This window comes from Oncorhynchus tshawytscha, linkage group LG13, assembly GCF_018296145.1.
Source record: "Oncorhynchus tshawytscha isolate Ot180627B linkage group LG13, Otsh_v2.0, whole genome shotgun sequence".
NCBI classification, from domain to species: domain Eukaryota; kingdom Metazoa; phylum Chordata; class Actinopteri; order Salmoniformes; family Salmonidae; genus Oncorhynchus; species Oncorhynchus tshawytscha.
Genome location: NC_056441.1, coordinates 53,660,787 through 53,680,076, shown reverse-complemented (window position 1 = coordinate 53,680,076; position 19,290 = coordinate 53,660,787). Strand labels below are relative to the sequence as shown.

General features: G+C 42.9%; 1 protein-coding gene across 1 annotated transcript in view; it reads right to left on the bottom strand.

Annotated features, from left to right (window-relative positions):
• The window catches only part of LOC112266063 (glucagon receptor-like), a 28,962-nt gene extending 9,920 nt beyond the window's left edge, over window positions 1-19,042 (bottom strand). Inside the window, exons 1-4 of the mRNA XM_042295917.1 lie at window positions 18,793-19,042; window positions 1,337-1,507; window positions 744-840; window positions 261-368 (exon numbers count right to left, since the gene is read on the bottom strand). Of these exons, the coding sequence (XP_042151851.1) occupies window positions 261-368; window positions 744-840; window positions 1,337-1,390 (259 nt within the window). The 5' untranslated portion in view covers window positions 1,391-1,507; window positions 18,793-19,042. The remainder of the gene's footprint in view (window positions 1-260; window positions 369-743; window positions 841-1,336; window positions 1,508-18,792) is intronic.
• Window positions 19,043-19,290: the final 248 nt, after the last annotated feature.

The window sequence follows — 19,290 nt, the reverse complement described above, 5'->3', positions numbered from 1 at the left end:
ATTTTTGTACGTGCGCAGACTTCCAGAAATGGAGCACGGTTATAAATAAGGCCCTAGGGCTTCCCCCCTCTAGGTTTCTACGCAGTAGCCGACGAGCAGAGCTTGTGATTTCACGCACCAGACCAGACACTGGGGGCCTGATTCTGCACGGCTTTAGATAGAAACGGTGTTAGCATTAACCTCCTAGCTAGAAGTTGGATGAAACAGAATCTAATTTCTTCTACCAAACCATAAAGCACTAACCAATGCCACACCAGTACCTTGGTTGTACCAGGGGAGGTACCACGGGCAGGGCACTTTAACGGTGGTGTTGGGGATGCCCTCCGGCCAGCAGGCGTACATGTCAAACATGCGGCTGCAGAATAAGCCTGGGGGTAGAAGTAAGTATATAAGCAGTAGCAGACCCTGAATCCCTAAGATTTTGTCTTAAACTAAGCAGGATAGAGACTGTTTAGTGTTTGGAGGAAGACCACTTGGGAAAACAGTAGCAGTGATGAGGATACTGCCCTGCAATGGATCCAGTCCTTTGGGTCAGACATTAAGTTGAAGCCTGACTCATGGTTCTTATCCTAAGAATTGGCTAGTTTCTGTGGATGAAGCTCCTGGTGTTTTTTTATAACTGTGAAGCCAAAGGCATATTTCCACTGTCTACCCAATAACGTTTTATATGTTATTCTATTCTATTAGTTAACCCACAATCAGGTGTGCCTGATTAGGACATAGGACAGGTCTTTGAGTCCTACCTGGGGGTGTGGGGTCCGTGCTCATTCTCAGCAGGCACTCGCTCCTGTATTTGTTCCATTCCTCCACTGTGTGCTTCACCGACTTCGTTGACACAAGCTGCCAGACACAAATCACAGGATGGATGGTCAGGGGTCAACCCCAGCGGGCTCATCTGGGTAAGCCCCACAATATCTAACTGTAGTGGGCCTGACTGGGTGTAAAATCTGACTGGATATAAAACACAAAATCCTTGGCTTACCGTAGTGGTGTAATTTAAGTTCTCCATAAAAGCTGACACATCCACTAAACCAGCTGCATCGATTGAGGATACAAAGCACATTACACTGGCACTGCTGTTCGGATCAGCTTCCCAGCACTCTGATTGTGTTCTATATAGCACACTGAGACCATTATGAACCGCAGTGATTCAGAACGGTGAATCATCTTCGCATGACTTACATTTCATAACAGCTCCTAAGGATAATCCAACAAACTAACGATGGCAGCCTCTAATGACCTGACACACTTCTATGGATGGATTGAAGTTGAAAAGTAAATGTTAAGTACAATCACTACTGCCGTAATGAGCAGAAACAAAGTTAAAAGTGCCTACCACAGTTCTGCACAGGACAGACAGGATGAGGAGGAGGATGGCAGGGGTCTTCATCACTTAGAGGAGTGCCAGGGCGGAGGGCCACTCATCATCTCAGGGCTACTGGGTGTTGTTCACCCAGGGGGCCCAGAACCAGGCCATGCCTCAGACCGCCACACCATAGCCCGCACCCTGTAAAACAACACACACAATCAGTTAGACCTACGGCATACAGTACAGAGCAATCACATAATATGGGTTTGGGTTACAATCCTTATCACCGATTACGCTAAAACAAGCTTGTGGTCCACAATGGGCATAGGATGTGGCATTTGATTTGTGGAAAGGAAGTCAAAATGTTGGCCAATTAGACCATGTAGCTGATTAGAGCACTAAAGGTTTCAGCCCACTATTTCCCAATGACATTGACAACAAGACACCCATTTTGTTGCTACTGTAGTGTAGGCTAAATACGGGCTTTCTCTGTGAGCATGACACTAATGGGGACACTTCGTTACTTGGGACTGGATTGGAGACAATGGAATTCGTTAGTAGACAAATGGCAGCACAATTTGAGCATTGACGTCGTGTCCACACCCACGTCTCCCAAAAACTTCTCAATGAAATCTAACCAGAGTGCTATCTGACAATCTGATGGGAGAGCCAATCGTTGTAATGTTGTGAACATCTACATAAAGAAGCCCAGAGACATGTACTGTATTTAGAGAGGACATTGAGGTTTCTGCATTGTGATGCATTTGCATGACACTACAACATTCTATAGCAGCCATGTTTGCCAACTATTGACATTACATGGGGAATATTTAAACAAGTAAGGGATAATTAACACGGGGCTACTGAAGTAGCTAACAAGTTTAATAGATACTGTATCTACAGTAGGTGCCTTGGTAACCATACATACAGACTTGCTAGTTTAGCTAACCAAACCATCAGTCCTAGCTTGCTATTATACACCGTGTACCGTGCGTTATAGGAAAATAATCCACACTCTGGAATGCCCTTCAAGCTAATCAGAAACGAGTACTCAACAATGCCATGGTATAATGCTATATAACTGAATATCTCAAATGAAAACAATATTCAAAATTCAAAAAGTTGGCCTAACTCTCTAAATATAGCTCTGAAGAAGCCTGTATCCAGAGACAAAGTGTTCTGTTAAATCATGTATGACCGGGTTGCAGTCAATTATTAATAGTTTTGTGTGTGTGGGTGGGGGGGGTGTTGTGCTAAACAGTGTAGACAACTGCGTGATTTCTCTTTTAAAAAAATACGCTGAACATAACATATTGTTCCCATTGTCCCTGCTATGTTACTTAAAGAGCTGGAACACATTGGTCTATACAGCAACTCCCTGAATGTACATACTGTACTGTGATAGCATCATTGTTTGTGCTTTTGGGGCCTTGCTTCATGCACGCAGAGGATCCAATTAAAGTGCTGTAATCTAATCAACTTATTTTCCTTTATGACGGGTCATTTTTTTTCTGCACAAGTCATTTGGAAATTTGTATGCATTAACATCAGTCACATTGACAAGATGTATTTTTCTCTGAATTCTATTTTTCCTTGTGCTAATGCTCTCATGATTTGAAAAACGTTCTAAGCCTACAAAAATAACCCCAAATGTGTACATTTATCGAACATGACATGTTTTAAGTTTTAGGCCAGAAAAGAGTTGAGGGGGAGTTGCACTGTATCCTGCTTTCAATCTCAATAGCTTATTTTTCTTTTCAGGGGCCAATTCCCAGCAGGTGTCTCTATTTTTTCCCTCTATACAAAAGAATCCAGTGGGTCTGCAGTCAAACACTGTATCATACACACAACATCAAGAGTAGCTACTCAAAAGACAGATTGTGATCCAAAGTACACTGTCTGGACTTTATTCCTTCGCAAACTATGAGCAGCCATTTCAAAACACCCTGAAAAGCTTTGACTTCACTCCAGAAAAACGCTCTGAAAATAACAATTAAGGTCCAAAGCTGGAGATGCCATTGGATTAACTTGTTTAGTAACTCTTCAACAAGCACACTAACTGTGAGGGTTTCCTTGACCCATGAAGGTATTAGACTAAAACCAAGAAGCCACACATAACAACAACCTGATAGACCATTATTACCATGTCATCTCATCATGATAAACACCTCTTCGTTTAAGTCAACATGTCAGCCAAGCTACTGAACCCTAATCCAACCCTTACAGGTACTATGGACGCACAAAACAGAAAAGGAAGTTCCACATTATCCAACAGACAATATTTTACATCGTAATATACAGTGGCGACCCGGCAGAGCCCCACATTTTTTGCTAAATAAATAAAGAATATCTCTTTTGGGGGGCAGCTCCAAAACGCAGGTGTTTCAGCCTAGCTCAGTGCTTTCTGTGATGGTGGGGCAGGCCAGCAGAAAATAGGAGCATTGCACCGTGATTGGCTCAGTGTTCTGTCACTCATGGGGACACTACGTCACCCTCCTTTAGTACAGGTACACATCAAGAATGTGAGCCCTTTGGGTCCTGTCATAGACAGATTAGAAGTTCCCTTCCAAGAAGGCTCAAGGTCATTGGCCACAGATAAAATGACGTCAAATCAAGTTATATCTACAGCAGCTTTGATTGGACTGATCATGTCAACATATTACTTTCAAAATCTTAGCTAGCAGTCATCACCATGAATCAAGTAGACAATCTACTGGCAAATCCTTTCTAATCCTTGTCATATGAAGAGAAATAATGAAGAGAAATTATAGATAAAACGTATCGGTGCTCATCGGCCATTGGATATAAACATTACACAACAAGTTGGAAATCGCAAATTCAAAAATGAGTTGTTTGGAAGGAATCGGTGACAATGGCTAACCGCAAGCATTGCAACTGGGAAGTCGGGAATAAACCCGCTCAGACTGGGAAAATACGTTTTGAACGGTCATCCAACTCGGAATTGAAAATCTTTCTCTTTCTTTGATGACAAAATGTACCCATGAAGGACCGCCGTGCCACCTTCCTGTTCAAGTGAGCACATCACAACAAGGTGAGTCCAAAAATGTATTATACTGTATGCTGCTGCATAAATGATGTAATATGCCAGGGAGATATGTATATTGTAGCTAAGTGTATGTTGTGTAGTAAGCTGTTAGTAGCCCATGTGCCTCACCCTAATAATTTGGTCTATTTTCACCTCTTAATTTCGCCTAATGTTACTCTTCTGACTCGGCAGTGCACATGCAGCCTATAACCCGTTTTTGAGAAATGTCATCATCTAATATTGTAAGAGCTTTCATTGTCTGCTTAAATGCCCCCTTTATTTATCCTACGGTTCTCACTTGGTGTACAGGGAAAATACTGTAAAAGCAGGCCATGTTCTGCATTCTGTTGCTGTACATTTCAAAAGTGCTGAACACATAGTTATATTGACTATGTCTGTCTTAGCTCGCTCATTAATATCTTAATCGAAATTACGGAATGTCTCTTATCCGCTCATCGTTCCCTTATGCCATAGTTTGCACATCTCAAATGTCAGTATAAACCACATTTGTTTAAGCAAGTCAGCCATATCAGCTATGTTTTTAAAAAAGGCAGTAAACAAGGCTGAATGAATTGTTTCGCTGCCAGACAAGGCTCCGCTGATTACCAGGTGAAGCGGTGGGAAGGATTCACTCCATGGTGCTGAAAAGAAAGCTCTACTGTTGGGATAGCTTTATGTAGGAGGTAACAGTTTGTGGGCACCGCTTGTCGCCGTTATAGTGCAATTAATGTATTGTTTAGTGTTGTGTTGTGGCTTTGCTGGCAAGCATCTAAAACATTTATTTTGAGTTTGCCCCACCAAGATTTACATGATAACATTTCCACTGGTAACATATGAGGAAATTATCGCACATCTGCTGGGTGACAGCCTGCTCGTTATGTGGTGGGGGATACTTGCACGTTAATGAATTCTAATTAAAACCCAACTCGCTAGTGAGGCCTCGGGCAATTCCAGTGTACCACGGTGAACAAAACACAACTTTTTATGAGAGTTTACCTTCTGCCAGAATATTCCGGATTGAATTATCTCATTATTGGAATTGGTCTCACAAAACATCCAGGGGATTCTACCGTTGAAGCTGCTGAGGTTTTAGGCAAACAATTACAGCATTGTCATCTCAAAAATACATATTTTCTGTGGGGTCTCAGTGGAATGTACAGCTACAGTATGCACCTAGACTGTAGATATACAAAGAGTTGCCCACACATGTATACCCTGCAAAGAAAGTGAAAAGATCATTGAAATACAGGCATGAGATGGGAGTGATGATAACCTGCCTCAATGCCAGTCATACCTGGTCAAACCACTCAAACTCGAACCCATCTGACGCCAGAGTGTAGACAGGTAAGAGGCAGCATCATGAGACAACCTGGGCTGCCATAACAGGTTTGGACAACGTTTGTGAGACGTGAGCAATAGGGAGAAAGCCAACATAGCAAGGATGACTTACTCTATTTTCAAGAAAGGAATTACTTCTCAAAAACCAAGCTACGGTACAGACACTCATGGTAACATGTGCTTTTCAAAAAGTGATAGAATCTAGAGAATTTTATATCATTAGTGGCATGATTATCATGTGTCTTTTCATGAGGTGTTATACGCTTGCAATGTTTTGACATATCTTGGTAGGTTTAACCATCCCTGTACTGTGTCGGCAGTGACAAGTCTGGCCTATTGAAGGAACACATATCCGCTTCCATCCACCAGATGAAGTGATGAGTGAAATATCCTCCGTTTAAGGTTCCTTCAAACATTGGCTCAGGTTTTCCCTGACGACACGCTTTGAAGGAGACAACGGATCCTATTCCTGTGTCTTTGGCAAACCTCTGTCAACCCTGCTTTAGCCAGGTGTAATGCTAAAAGGCTTAGACTACAACGCAACAAAAATAATCTGCAAAGGATGTTTTGAAACATCTGACTTACCTTTAAAGAGATCCAAAGCTCTGACTGACAGTTCACTGCAAAGAGTGAATCATGCACTCATTGATTTGGAATCTGGTGAGAAATATTACATCAGAATTGAGCAATTTTCAGGGATAGTTGTTACAAATGTTATTTTTAATCCCAAATGACATCTTCATGACATATTTGAGGGAAAAACACACAGGGCGTCTATGACTAGATCCATTAGAGGAACATTGAAAAAATAATATCGCTTTGGGGCAGAATGGCGCTTCGCCTGGAATCAAATAGACACAAGCAGGTGAAGAGATGTTGAAGAAAGCCGTAAAATGGGACTGTCAGGTGGAGTAATAGTCACCAATGACAGCCTGGAGATTTGGCTGATATAATGTCTATAGTGCACAGATCTAGACGGTTATTTATTTATTGTATTTCAGGTCTACTTACCATGGCAATGACCTCATGTATCAATGCCAGCCTGGTGATATAGAGTAGAGTCACAGTCTTTTGAGAATGAAAACAAGGGAAACCCAAGGTATAAGGATATCTGATCAGTTGTGTTATCTAAACTGTCTAAACTATAGTTTTTCAGGTTGTTTTTTAACCTATTTCCCAAAGTTTCTACAATAGAGTTAATCTTGTGTCCATGGAAGCTGGCATCTTTCACTGACAGTAAAAGGAAGCACATGAACCAGGGGTTGGTTGCGTATAACTTGCGGTAGAGGGACTGTCTCTTACCAGTGCTGTCACAGTTTTTTTGTCCTCAAAGGCAGATATGCTTTTAAAACAGAGTGGATGGCGTGTGACCCTCTCCATCATGGTCAAACGGGAAACGGTTTGGGCAGGAGGTGTAAAGAGGATCAGAGCTAGGCTACTGGGTCTCCTTAACACCAGGGCTATTTCAGGCCAGTCCAGTGGCCCTTGTGGCCCCTCCAACTCATTGTCTGTGACTAAGGTAATAACACTAACCAAGGTCTGGAAGCACGGCAGCTTCAAACGGGGGAAAGATTAGAACTGGAGATTTGAGCTTGTGTGCATAACTAGGGGAAAGATGGGTGGGACCTGATCCGATCGGTTTCAGACACACAGAGGCCGTCTAGCTACGGCAAGCTGGTGCAAGCCAGCACAACCCACTGCTCCCTTTACACTGCTGTAGACACAGGAAGCGGGGAATAATTAAACCTTCTCTATGCATTAGCACTTTGACATGTAGCCAGCATATTTCAAAAATGAAATGTGTGGTGCATGGATGATGGAATCTACAGCGATAAAACGGATGAATGCCTTTTCAAATTCAGATTCAGTACTATAGCCTGCAAGGGCAGAGGAGAGGAATTGTTGTTGAATTCCTGCTGATGTAGTATCGCTGAGGCAGATCAGAGCTCTGATGAGCAGTGGCAGGTTACAAGAAGCTGCGGACACATTGGCCCCTCTCCCTGTGTGACATCCATTTTCCAATCATCTTGTTGTGTAGAAGAGGGGAGGGAGGGATTGTGGGGATCCACATAGTAACCACTGAATGATTTTTACTTCAGAGAGAGAGCTGTCATTTCCACATGGCACTGTTTATGCACAGATACTGGTATACTGTATGGCAAAGTACACAAATATGGGCAAAGACATGCATGCAGATATGCACAGGCACGCCAGCCAGCACACGCACGCACCCACCCACACAATAAAGATAAAACACAATGTCTGACACCTCATAATTTGGGCCAGGTGTTTTGGGGCACTTTTGAGGCATTGTGCTTTTATTTGGTATTTCCAGCATTGTCCACTAGTGTTGCTGCAGGAAGGAAATGCTAGGAAACATTCAGTAACGGTTAAAGTGTTGGCGTGATAGTTACTGGACCTGGGTTCGAGTCCTGGTCGGGCTACCCCTGGAATTTGCTCCAATATACTTTCATGGTTGGTTTCATTGACTCTCCACTTTAACTGCCCAAATTGACCTATTTTTTGGAGAGGATCAGCTTGAGCAAATTGAGAAATAGAATCACTGATCTACAAATAGTATTCCCTGCCAAATAATAGGTTATGTGCGATTAAGATTCACAGAGCTACGCCTCCCCTGGCTTAGGCAATCTCCCCACCGAACACACACGCACAACCAGACATTGATTAACTTGTGTCAATTACAGAACGTTTCCTAGGATTTCTTACCTGCAGCAACAATAGTGGACAACAATAGCTGGAAATACTGGTAAAAGCACAGTACCTTGGGGTTCCCGAGTGGCGCAGTGGTCTAAGACACTGCATCATAGTGCTAGAGGCGTCACCACAGACCCGGGTTTGATCCCAGGCTGTGTTGCAGCAGGCTGCGACCGAGAGACCCATGAGGCGGCACAGAATTTACCTAGCGTCGTGAGGGTTTGGCCAGCCGGGATGTCCTTGTCCCATTGCGCTCTAGCAACTCCTGTGGCGGGCCAGGCGCATGCACACTAACACGGTCGCCTAGTGTACGGTGTTTCCTCCGACACATTGGTGCTTGTGTGTCAAGTGTGTCAAGAAGCAGTGAAGTTTGGCAGGGTTGTTTTTCGGAGGATGAATGGTTCTTGACCATCTCCTCTCCTGAGTCCGTACGGGAGTTGCAGTGATGTGACAAGACTGTAATTACCAATTGGATATCGCAAAAAAGGGGTAAGTAAACATCTTGGCCCTAATTATGAGATGTCACATTATTGTGTGTATGCATAGATTGAGGCTACTTCATATTATTTTCCTGCTAAATCATGATGCCAAAGAGGAAATTACAATTCCAACCACACAGGAGGAGGAGGTTGTAGGTCTACAGAGCACCGGACACAGGTTCCTCTCTGTCTTCTTTTATAAAACATATCTCCACACAAAGTTCCCCAGGGGAACTGTGGAGGACGGGCTCATGGTAACTACCGGAGCGAATTAGTGGGACGGTATCAAATACATCAAACACATGGTTTCCATGTGTTTGATGCCATTCCATTTTCTCCATTCCAGACATTATTATGAACCGTCCTCCCCTCAGCAGCCTACACTGGTATGGATGAAAGAGAACTTCCTCCAGATGAACAGTAGCAAGACTGAGGTTATGCTTATTGGGACACCCAAGCAGGTCACCAGTGCTGGAAACATCTGCCCTACAATCAACGGCCAGGCCATCCACCTGTCCTCTGTCATCTCCAACTTAGAAGTCAAGTTTGATCCTTCTCTGTCTCTGCTGACATAAAACAAATAGGTAAACCATCATTTTTCCATCTTAAAAATATTGCCTGGGTTATACCATCACTCTTCCAGCCATATGCAGAGAAACTCTTCACAACTTCATCTTCGCTCAGATCGACTACATCAATGTGCGTTTTGGGGGCCTCCAAGCCAAATCACTACAGAGGCTCCAACTAATCCAGATGAGTACTGCCACGGTCCTGACCAGGACCAAAAGTCAGACCACATCACCCCAATCCTAGCCCAACTCCACCGGTTACCGGTCAACTACAGGACCGACTATAAAATCCTCATGCTTGCATTTAAAGCCTTGATGGATTGAGCCCCATCTACATCAGTGACCTCATCTCAATCAGCGAAAGACCTCGTACTCTTCACTCCAGCCACTTTCAAGTCCCCAAGACACGTCTCCAAACTATTGGGGACCAAGACTTCTGCGCACTTGCCCCTTTTAAAACAGGCCTTAAAACCACTTTAAAACTCACTTCTACAGACTATTTTTTACAGTCCCGATCTAAAATCTATTTAGCACTAGCACGCTCTCTATTTTACCTGCCTTGATTCTAAATGTGTTGAGATAACTTTGTAATTAAAAGCGCTATACAAATTAAATGTATTATTATTATTATTATGCACGCACGCACACACACACACACACGCTTGTCACCACCCCACCAGGTGTCTCCCATCTCCCCTCATTATCCCCTGTGTATTTATACCTGTGTTCTCTGTTTGTCTGTTGCCAGTTTGTTTTGTTCGTAGAACCTACCAGCATTTTTACCCTTGCTCCTGTTTCCTGTTTTTTCCCGGCTTTGACCCTTCTGCCTGTCCTGACCCTGACCCTGAGCCTGCCTGCCGTCCTGTACCTTTGCCCCTGTTGTTGTAATAAACATTGTTACTTTGACACAGTCTGCATCTGGGTCTTACCTTGAAATGTGATAATGATAAAACAAACAATAGCAATGTCTGACATCTCATAACAGATAGGTTACATTAGGATCTTTCCCTGATAAATCATGAGGCAACCACAATGACAAAAGAGGAAGGCATCATTAAATTCCCATGTTTATTTTTCTCTGTCCTGAAGGCTTGATGATAGGCAGATGTTTCCTCATAAGTGGCCCTTAGTCCTTTTAATTAGTACTCAAACACATGACGTGACAGCCATGACTTGGCAAGACAGTTAATCAATCATTAAGCAGACATTCCCTGGGAGTAACTTAGGCTGTAGAAACCATAGATCAGTAAATTCAAAGCTGAAATATGGAGGACTGAGTAAACATAAGAAATGTTTCCCTATAAATGCAATAGCCTACCTACTGTAAACAAAACAAACAGGACTTCACCTACTCTGTTAAGACCAAAGAAGAATCTAACATGAACAATTCGTGCTGCAAGGTAGTGAGAGAAACAGTACATTCGTGCGAACTCTATAGCTTCTTAACACAAGCTTGGACTTCTGGAGCTTTGTGTGTTGCTTCACATCCCAATATCAACCTTAATAGGGTAAAGAGATTCAGATCTCATATTTACACTAATACCTCAGATTCCCTCTCTACACGACACAGATAAGAAAATATCACGGCTGTTGAAGGAAGAACTGGACCAAGGTGCGGAGTGGTGAGCATACATACTTTTAATAGTAGATGCCACCAACAATAAACAATACCAAAACAAACCATGACGCTTAAGGCAATATTCCATCAAACAAAGTTAACTTCCCACAAACACAGATGGGAAAAAAGGGTACCTAAGTATGGTTCCCAATCAGAGACAACGATAGACAGCTGTCCCTGATTGAGAACCATACCCGGCCAAAACATAGAAATAGAAAATCATAGAAACACAAAACATAGAATGCCCACCCCAGCTCACGCCATGACCAAACCAAAATAGAGACATAAAAAGGATCTAAGGTCAGGGCGTGACAGAAAAGCTCTATGCACTGTTTGCCTTCAGCCCGGCTACAGGAGGGCTATGCCTCAATATTTATTTATTTATTTATTTAACCATTTAACCAGGTAGGCAAGTTGAAAACAAGTTCTCATTTACAATTGAGACCTGGCCAAGATAAAGCAAAGCAGTTCGACACATACAACAACACAGATTTACACATGGAGTAAAACAAACATACAGTCAATAATACAGTAGAAAAATAAGTCTATATACAATGTGAGCAAGTGAGGTGAGATAAGGGAGGTAAAGACAAAAAAAGGTCATGGTGGCAAAGTAAATACAATATAGCAAGTAAAACACTGGAATGGTTGATTTGCAGTGGAAGAATGTGCAAAGTAGAGATAGAAATAATGGGGTGCAAAGGAACAAGATAAATAAATAAATAAATACAGTAGGGAAAGAGATAGTTGTTTGGGCTAAGTTATAGATGGGCTATGTACAGGTGCAGTAATCTGTGAGCTGCTCTGACAGCTGGTGCTTAAAGCTAGTGAGGGAGATAAGTGTTTCCAGTTTCAGAGATTTTTGTAGTTCGTTCCAGTCATTGGCAGCAGAGAACTGGAAGAAGAGGCGGCCAAAGGAAGAATTGGTTTTGGGGGTGACCAGGGAGATATACCTGCTGGAGCATGTGCTACAGGTGGGTGCTGCTATGGTGATCAGCGAGCTGAGATAAGGGGGGACTTTACCTAGCAGGGTCTTGTAGATGACCTGGAGCCAGTGGGTTTGGCGACGAGTATGAAACGAGCGCCAGCCAACGAGAGCATACAGGTCGCAGTGGTGGGTAGTATATGGGGCTTTGGTGACAAAACAGATAGCACTGTGATAGACTGCATCCAATTTATTGAGTAGGGTATTGGAGGCTATTTTGTAAATTACATCGCCGAAGTCGAGGATTGGTAGGATGGTCAGTTTTACAAGGATATGTTTGGCAGCATGAGTGAAGGATGCTTTGTTGCGAAATAGGAAGCCAATTCTAGATTTAACTTTGGATTGGAAATGTTTGATGTGAGTCTGGAAGGAGAGTTTACAGTCTAACCACACACCTAGCTATTTGTAGTTGTCAACATATTCTAAGTCAGAGCCGTCCAGAGTAGTGATGTTGGACAGGTGGGCAGGTAGCGATCGGTTGAAGAGCATGCATTTAGTTTTACTTATATTTAAGAGCAATTGGAGGCCACGGAAAGAGAGTTGTATGGCATTGAAGCTCGCCTGGAGGTTTGTTATTGACACAGTGTCCAAAGAAGGGCCAGAAGTATACAGAATGGTGTCGTCTGCATAGAGGTGGATCAGAGACTCACCAGCAGCAAGAGCGACATCATTGACATATACAGAGAAGAGAGTCGGTCCAAGAATTGAACCCTGTGGCACCCCCATAGAGACTGCAAGAGGCCCAGACAACAGACCCTCCGATTTGATACACTGAACTCTATCAGAGAAGTATTTGGTGAACCAGACGAGGCAATCATTTGAGAAACCAAGGCGGTCGAGTCTGTCATTGAGGATGTGGTGATTGACAGATTTGAAAGCCTTGGCCAGGTTAATGAATACGGCTGCAGCTGCACAGTATTGTTTCTTATCGATGGCGGTTAAGATATCGTTTAGGACCTTGAGCATGGCTGAGGTGCACCCATGACCAACTCTGAAACCAGATTGCATAGCAGAGAAGGTATGGTGGGATTCGAAATGGACGGTAATCTGTTTGTTGACTTGGCTTTCAAAGACCTTAGAAAGGCAGGGTAGCAGTTTGGGTCAAGAGTGTCCCCCCCTTTGAAGAGGGGGGTGACCGCAGCTGCTTTCCAATCTTTGGGAATCTCAGACGACATGAAAGAGAGGTTGAACAGGCTAGTAATAGGGGTGGCAACAATTTCAGCAGATAATTTTTTGGAAAGAAAGGGTCCAGATTGTCTAGCCCAGCTGATTTGTAGGGGTCCAGATTTTGCAGCTCTTTCAGAACATCAGCTGACTGGATTTGGGAGAAGGAGAAATGGGGAAGGCTTGGGCGAGTTGCTGTGGGGGGTGCAGTGCTGTTGATCGGGGTAAGGGTAGCCAGGTGGAAAGCATGGCCAGCCGTAGAAAAATGCTTATTGAAATTCTCAATTATAGTGGATTTATCGGTGGTGACAGTGTTTCCTATCTTCAGTGCAGTGGGCAGCTGGGAGGTGTTCTTATTCTCCATGGACTTTACAGTGTCCCAGAACTTTTTTGAGTTTGTGTTGCAGGAAGCAGATTTCTGCTTGAAAAAGCTAGCACTGGCTTTTCTAACTGCCTGTGTATATTGGTTTCTAGCTTCCCTGAAAAGTTGCATATCACGGGGGCTGTTCGATGCTAATGCAGAACGCCATAAGATGTTTTTGTGTTGGTTAAGGGCAGTCAGGTCTGGAGAGAACCAAGGGCTATATCTGTTCCTGGTTCTAAATTTCTTGAATGGGGCATGCTTACTTAAGATGGTGAGGAAGGCTTTTTTTTTAAATAACCAGGCATCCTCTACTGACGGGATGAGATCAATATCCTTCCAGGATACCCCGGCCAGGTCGATTAGAAAGGCCTGCTCGCTGAAGTGTTTCACAGAGCGTTTGACATTGATGAGTGGAGGTCGTTTGACCGCTGACCCATTACGGATGCAGGCAATGAGGCAGTGATCGCTGAGATCTTGGTTGAAAACAGCAGAGGTGTATTTAGAGGGCAAGTTGGTTAGGATGATATCTATGAGGGTGCCCGTGTTTACGGCTTTGGGGTGGTACCTGGTAGGTTCATTTATAATTTGTGTGAGATTGAGGGCATCAAGCTTAGATTGTAGGATTGCTGGGGTGTTAAGCATGTTCCAGTTTAGGTCGCCTAGCAGCACGAGCTCTGAAGATAGATGGGGGGAAATCAGTTCACCTATGGTGTCCAGCGCACAGCTGGGGGCAGAGGGTGGTCTATAGCAGGCGGCAACGGTGAGAGACTTGTTTTTAGAGAGGTGGATTTTTAAAAGTAGAAGTTCAAATTGTTTGGGTACAGAACTGATAGTAGGACAGAACTCTGCAGGCTATCTTTGCAGTAGATTGCAACTCCGCCCCCTTTGGCCGTTCTATCTTGTCTGAAAATGTTGTAGTTAGGGATTAAAATTTCATAATTTTTGGTGGTCTTCCTAAGCCAGGATTCAGACACGGCTAGAACATCTGGGTTGGCAGAGTGTGCTAAAGCAGTGAATAAAACAAACTTAGGGAGGAGGCTTCTAATGTTAACATGCATGAAACCAAGGCTATTACGGTTACAGAAGTCATCAAAAGAGAGCGCCTGGGGAATAGGAGTGGAGCTAGGCACTGCAGGGCCTGGATTCACCTCTACATCACCAGAGGAACAGAGGAGGAGTAGGATAAGGGTACGGCTAAAAGCTAAGATAATTGGTGGTCTAGAACGTCTGGAACAGAGAGTAAAAGGAGGTTTCTGGGGGTGGTAAAATAGCTTCAAGGTATAATGTACAGACAAAGGTATGGTAGGATGTGAATACAGTGGAGGTAAACCTAGGTATTGAGTGATAATGAGAGAGATATTGTCTCTAGAAACATCATTGAAACCAGATGATGTCATCGCATGTGTGGGTGGTGGAACTGAAAGGTTGGATAAGGTATAGTGAACAGGGCTAGAGGCTCTGCAGTGAAATAAGCCAGAACAGCAATGGGCAGAACATAGAAACATAAATAGAGGAGGATTAGAAACAAACGAAACCCCTCGGGCCATTTAGAAGTCTACCTAAGTTAGAGGGTGAAGGAAAAGAGGGGATAACTTTTTGTAGGGTTCCCATGTACTGTAGAAGTGCTAACAGAAAGACCTGCAACAATAGCATTCCAGTTAAGGTATTCCCTTCAAATCGAGACGCGAACGTTCCATAGTGAATAACAGGATTGGGTGTTTAAAGCGAGCTTTTAATTTTTTGTTGTTGTCTGTTGTCTTATTGTTTTTGTTGATGTCTACGCCGGGTGTTGCCTCAAAAGGTGGTCATAGATGCTTTATGTATGCTTATCTGACTGGAAGTTGGTGTTACTGGCCTTTATCCTGCTATGATCAACTTTCTGTACAACTTAGGGACTCCATAGACTTCAGCCAATTGATGCTGACCTCATTGACAAAATTGAATTTATTGGACCTGAGGGCTTGATCAGATCATGGGTATGACTGAATGAAAGGTTATACTGCATGCATAATTTAAATTAGGAAAGTAATCAACTAACCACCCACAACATGCTTGTCTTGTTTACTTGTATTTTCAAGACGGCAAACAATATAAAAAGGAAATCTCCCTTTGAGACTTTTCCCCGTCTTGATGTCGGTACATAAACACTATTCATGTCGGAAAATCACAAACAGAATCATTGAAAAAAAGTTTGGAAGATCATTGATAATATTCAAGGACAGATACATTTCATAATCTTCAAAAGTAGAAAACCTTGAACAAGCAAGCATTGACCATTCTCCCTAGATTTTATGTGTACATATTTTAATACAATCTATTGAATGAAATAAGAAATATAGGTATTTTGGCTCACTGTTAGCACAAATATGTCAGGACTCATGACACAACAAGGCAGTGGAATAATGAAAATCTATTTCATCCAGGTGCCATAAGGCAATGCCACACACACACATACACACACTTTACTTTGTACTTCAGATAACACTATTTTATCTGCTCAAGACATCCATTTTGTGTCCGTCTACACTTAATCCGGGGGATTCTCTTTAAAGAAGTTGCAAGCCACTGATGTTTATTTTACTTTTATTTAATTTATTTTCTACCACTTTTTCTCCTCGATTTCGTGATATCCAATTGGTAGTTACAGTCTTGTCCCATCGCTGCAACTCCTGTACGGACTCGGGAGAGACAAAGGTCGAGAGCCATGCGTCCTCCGAAACACGACCCCACCAAGCTGCACTGCTTCTTGACACACTGCTTGGTTAACCCAGAAGCCAGCCGCACCAATGTGTCATCGGGAAACCTCTTACAGCTGGTGACCAAAGTCAGCGTGCATGCACCAGGCAGCCACAAGGAGTCGCTAGAGGGCGATGGGACAAGGACATCCCAGTCGGCCAAACCCTCCCCTGACCCGGACGACACTAGGCCTGTTGTGCGCCGCCTCATGATCAAATCCGGATCGGTAGTGACGCCTCTAGCACTTGGGAGGCCCCAAGCCACTGATGTTTACCAAGCCAACCAAAGCATTACAGTAATGTACTCAGGGACTCCTTGTAAAGTATAGGAGCTGTGGCATATCCCAGCAACCAGATGCCCCTGCTGGTATGAAATTCCGTTGCTCTCTAAACCGTGAACCCCTTGGCACCACATTCATGGAGTGCCTGATGTCACAACCCTGTCATTCTGACAGGTGCGTGGGCCAGTACATTGACAGACACACAACACAACTGTTTGTGCCTCTAACAGAGGAGCACACAGAGCCATTAGGTGCCAGCCCAATTAACACTGACACCCCTGACAGAAAGAGCTCTCATTTTACATAACAGGACTCTTAATACAACTGGCGTCCGTGATCCTCTCTCTCAAAGAGAGGAAGACAGAGAGTGTGTTTGAGAGAGACAGGTATGGAGAGTCAGTATATGTGCATGTGATTTGCTCAGTTGATGTGTGTCTGTGTAGCCTGTGGTGATCTCTGTGAATATGAATGCATCAAGATGTCCAAGGACCGTGAAAATATGTGTATATGCACTGCATGTAACAACTTTCTGACAGCACCTGCTACCAAAGAAGAAGCAATGAGCCATGCTGAACTGTTACCCAGTGCTTTCTTCTCACATGTTCAAAAAGTAAAAGTACTATCATCTTGCTTGCATGTTTTACCAGTAAGAGGCATTGGTAGTGAGGTGATTGTGTTTGGGGATGATGTTAAGGAGACAGCACTGGTCTAAAAAAAATGATGAACAGTACTCTATGTTACAGCATGACAATGGAAGCCAAGGTTTGTGTTGCATAAACCCCCAACCACTAACAGGAGGGTGGAGAGCGCAGGGTGAAGGAAAACATAAGTAACACTCCATCAATACTGTCATTCAGACAAATCTGTGATTGCTTATCAGCAATGTACCGTACTGACACTTTACTCTGAACAAACATCTCTAAACATAAATCATAGTGATCATAACTAATCTAATCAAAATGATGCAAGTCAATGCACAGTTCTCTTTTGTCAGGAATTCATCATTGCCTCTTGAAGAAGAATTCACCTGTAGATATGACTTCTTGCAGCTACTTGATATAACAACTTGGATACCAAGTTTCGAACACATCACATAACTAAATCTGTAATTAACTCACCTCTTTTTTTATGAGGTCATGTGTTCAATAACCCCTGAACTCACCTCAAACCTCAACAAAAGAGCAATAATGTGTTATATGCTTTCTCGTAAAACGCCCCGGAGGTTTCTGTTCTTTGTTGGTTCAAAGATCTTCTCCATATTCAACGCTTGTTCACCACGCCACACAAATAATTGTACAGTTTATGACAGCAAATAGGTAAAACCACACGCGGGCCTCAAACCAAAGACATTTCAGCTTTTTGTCCAACCAATACATTTAAAACGGTTGACCAAGTGATGAAATGATACCAGACTAGCGCCTTCCAATCATTCTGCACTAGAGCTGTCAAGAGCAAAGTCATAGGTAGAGAGCGCTAGTTGTGCGCAAAGCACTGAGATGAAGCCTACCCGCAGCCGGCATGCAAAACCATGATTTGTTATCGCCGACGTATCAACTTTCGACCACTTCTCATAATCTTGATGTAACAACAAGCCTACTGGCGTTTGAAAACGTGTCATTTTGAAAATGAAACAAAAATGTAACCATCCCATATCAGATAAATAGGCCTGATGGAAAGGAAAACGAAAAACCCTAATAAGAAAACGAATAACATGTAGCAATATAAAATATTAAGTGCAACATATACAACATAAAGTATACTCTAATAATATACATATTACTAGGCCTACTACTACTAATAATAAGAAGAAGAATAATATAGCCTACAATTTATAATACATTTTCACTGTGATAATGATCAATATATTTTGTAATTAGGTCGAATATCAATTCCTCCAGGCAAGTCTCCTTTCTGATCATGTTAAATAGTATTGCATATGCCTGGACGCCTGAATTCCCCGAATTGTAATCATGTTACACATAATTGGGCAAATGATGCACAATTATTAGTAAGTGGCTTATGTGCCTCACACTGAGCTAAACCACTTAAAAAATAACATTTTTAGATAACTCGTCCTCAAAAAAGTATCTCTCGCATTTCTTTATCAATGCAGACTACAAAGTTGCCAATGCAATAGAGACCATTAATAAATACTATCACAGAGATTAATACTGAAAGCAGAATCCTACCGTTCGGGGAATCATTTTGTTCCAGTTAATTGTCTAGATCCCGTGCGCAAGTTAAATGGCTTTAAACGCCAAATACAGAGCGTATTTCAAAATTACAGGGTTGTAGCGGAATCCATAAAGTTTCTAGGACAGAGGCGCCTCCACTAAGATACATGTGAAGCATAAAACCACTCTGCAAGGAATTGAACCAAATTAGCATCCGGTTCGCCCACTGTCTGTCGACTGCGCTGTGAGCTCGGAAACACCAGCGAAACACTAAACACTTGGAAAACTATGTTTGTCGCTGACGCAGTCGAAACAATAACAAAGCATTTTCCATATTCCCCGCCACTGTTTCGGTAAGAGATTAAGCGATTTGCCTGTATACATTTAAACACACTCAAATGCATAGACCGAGCTATGGATGCAAGGACTGACCATCCATGATATCAAAATGATAGTTTTTAACCATGTTTTGAGGCCATACAGTGTTTGTTGACATATACTTTGTTTACAAAC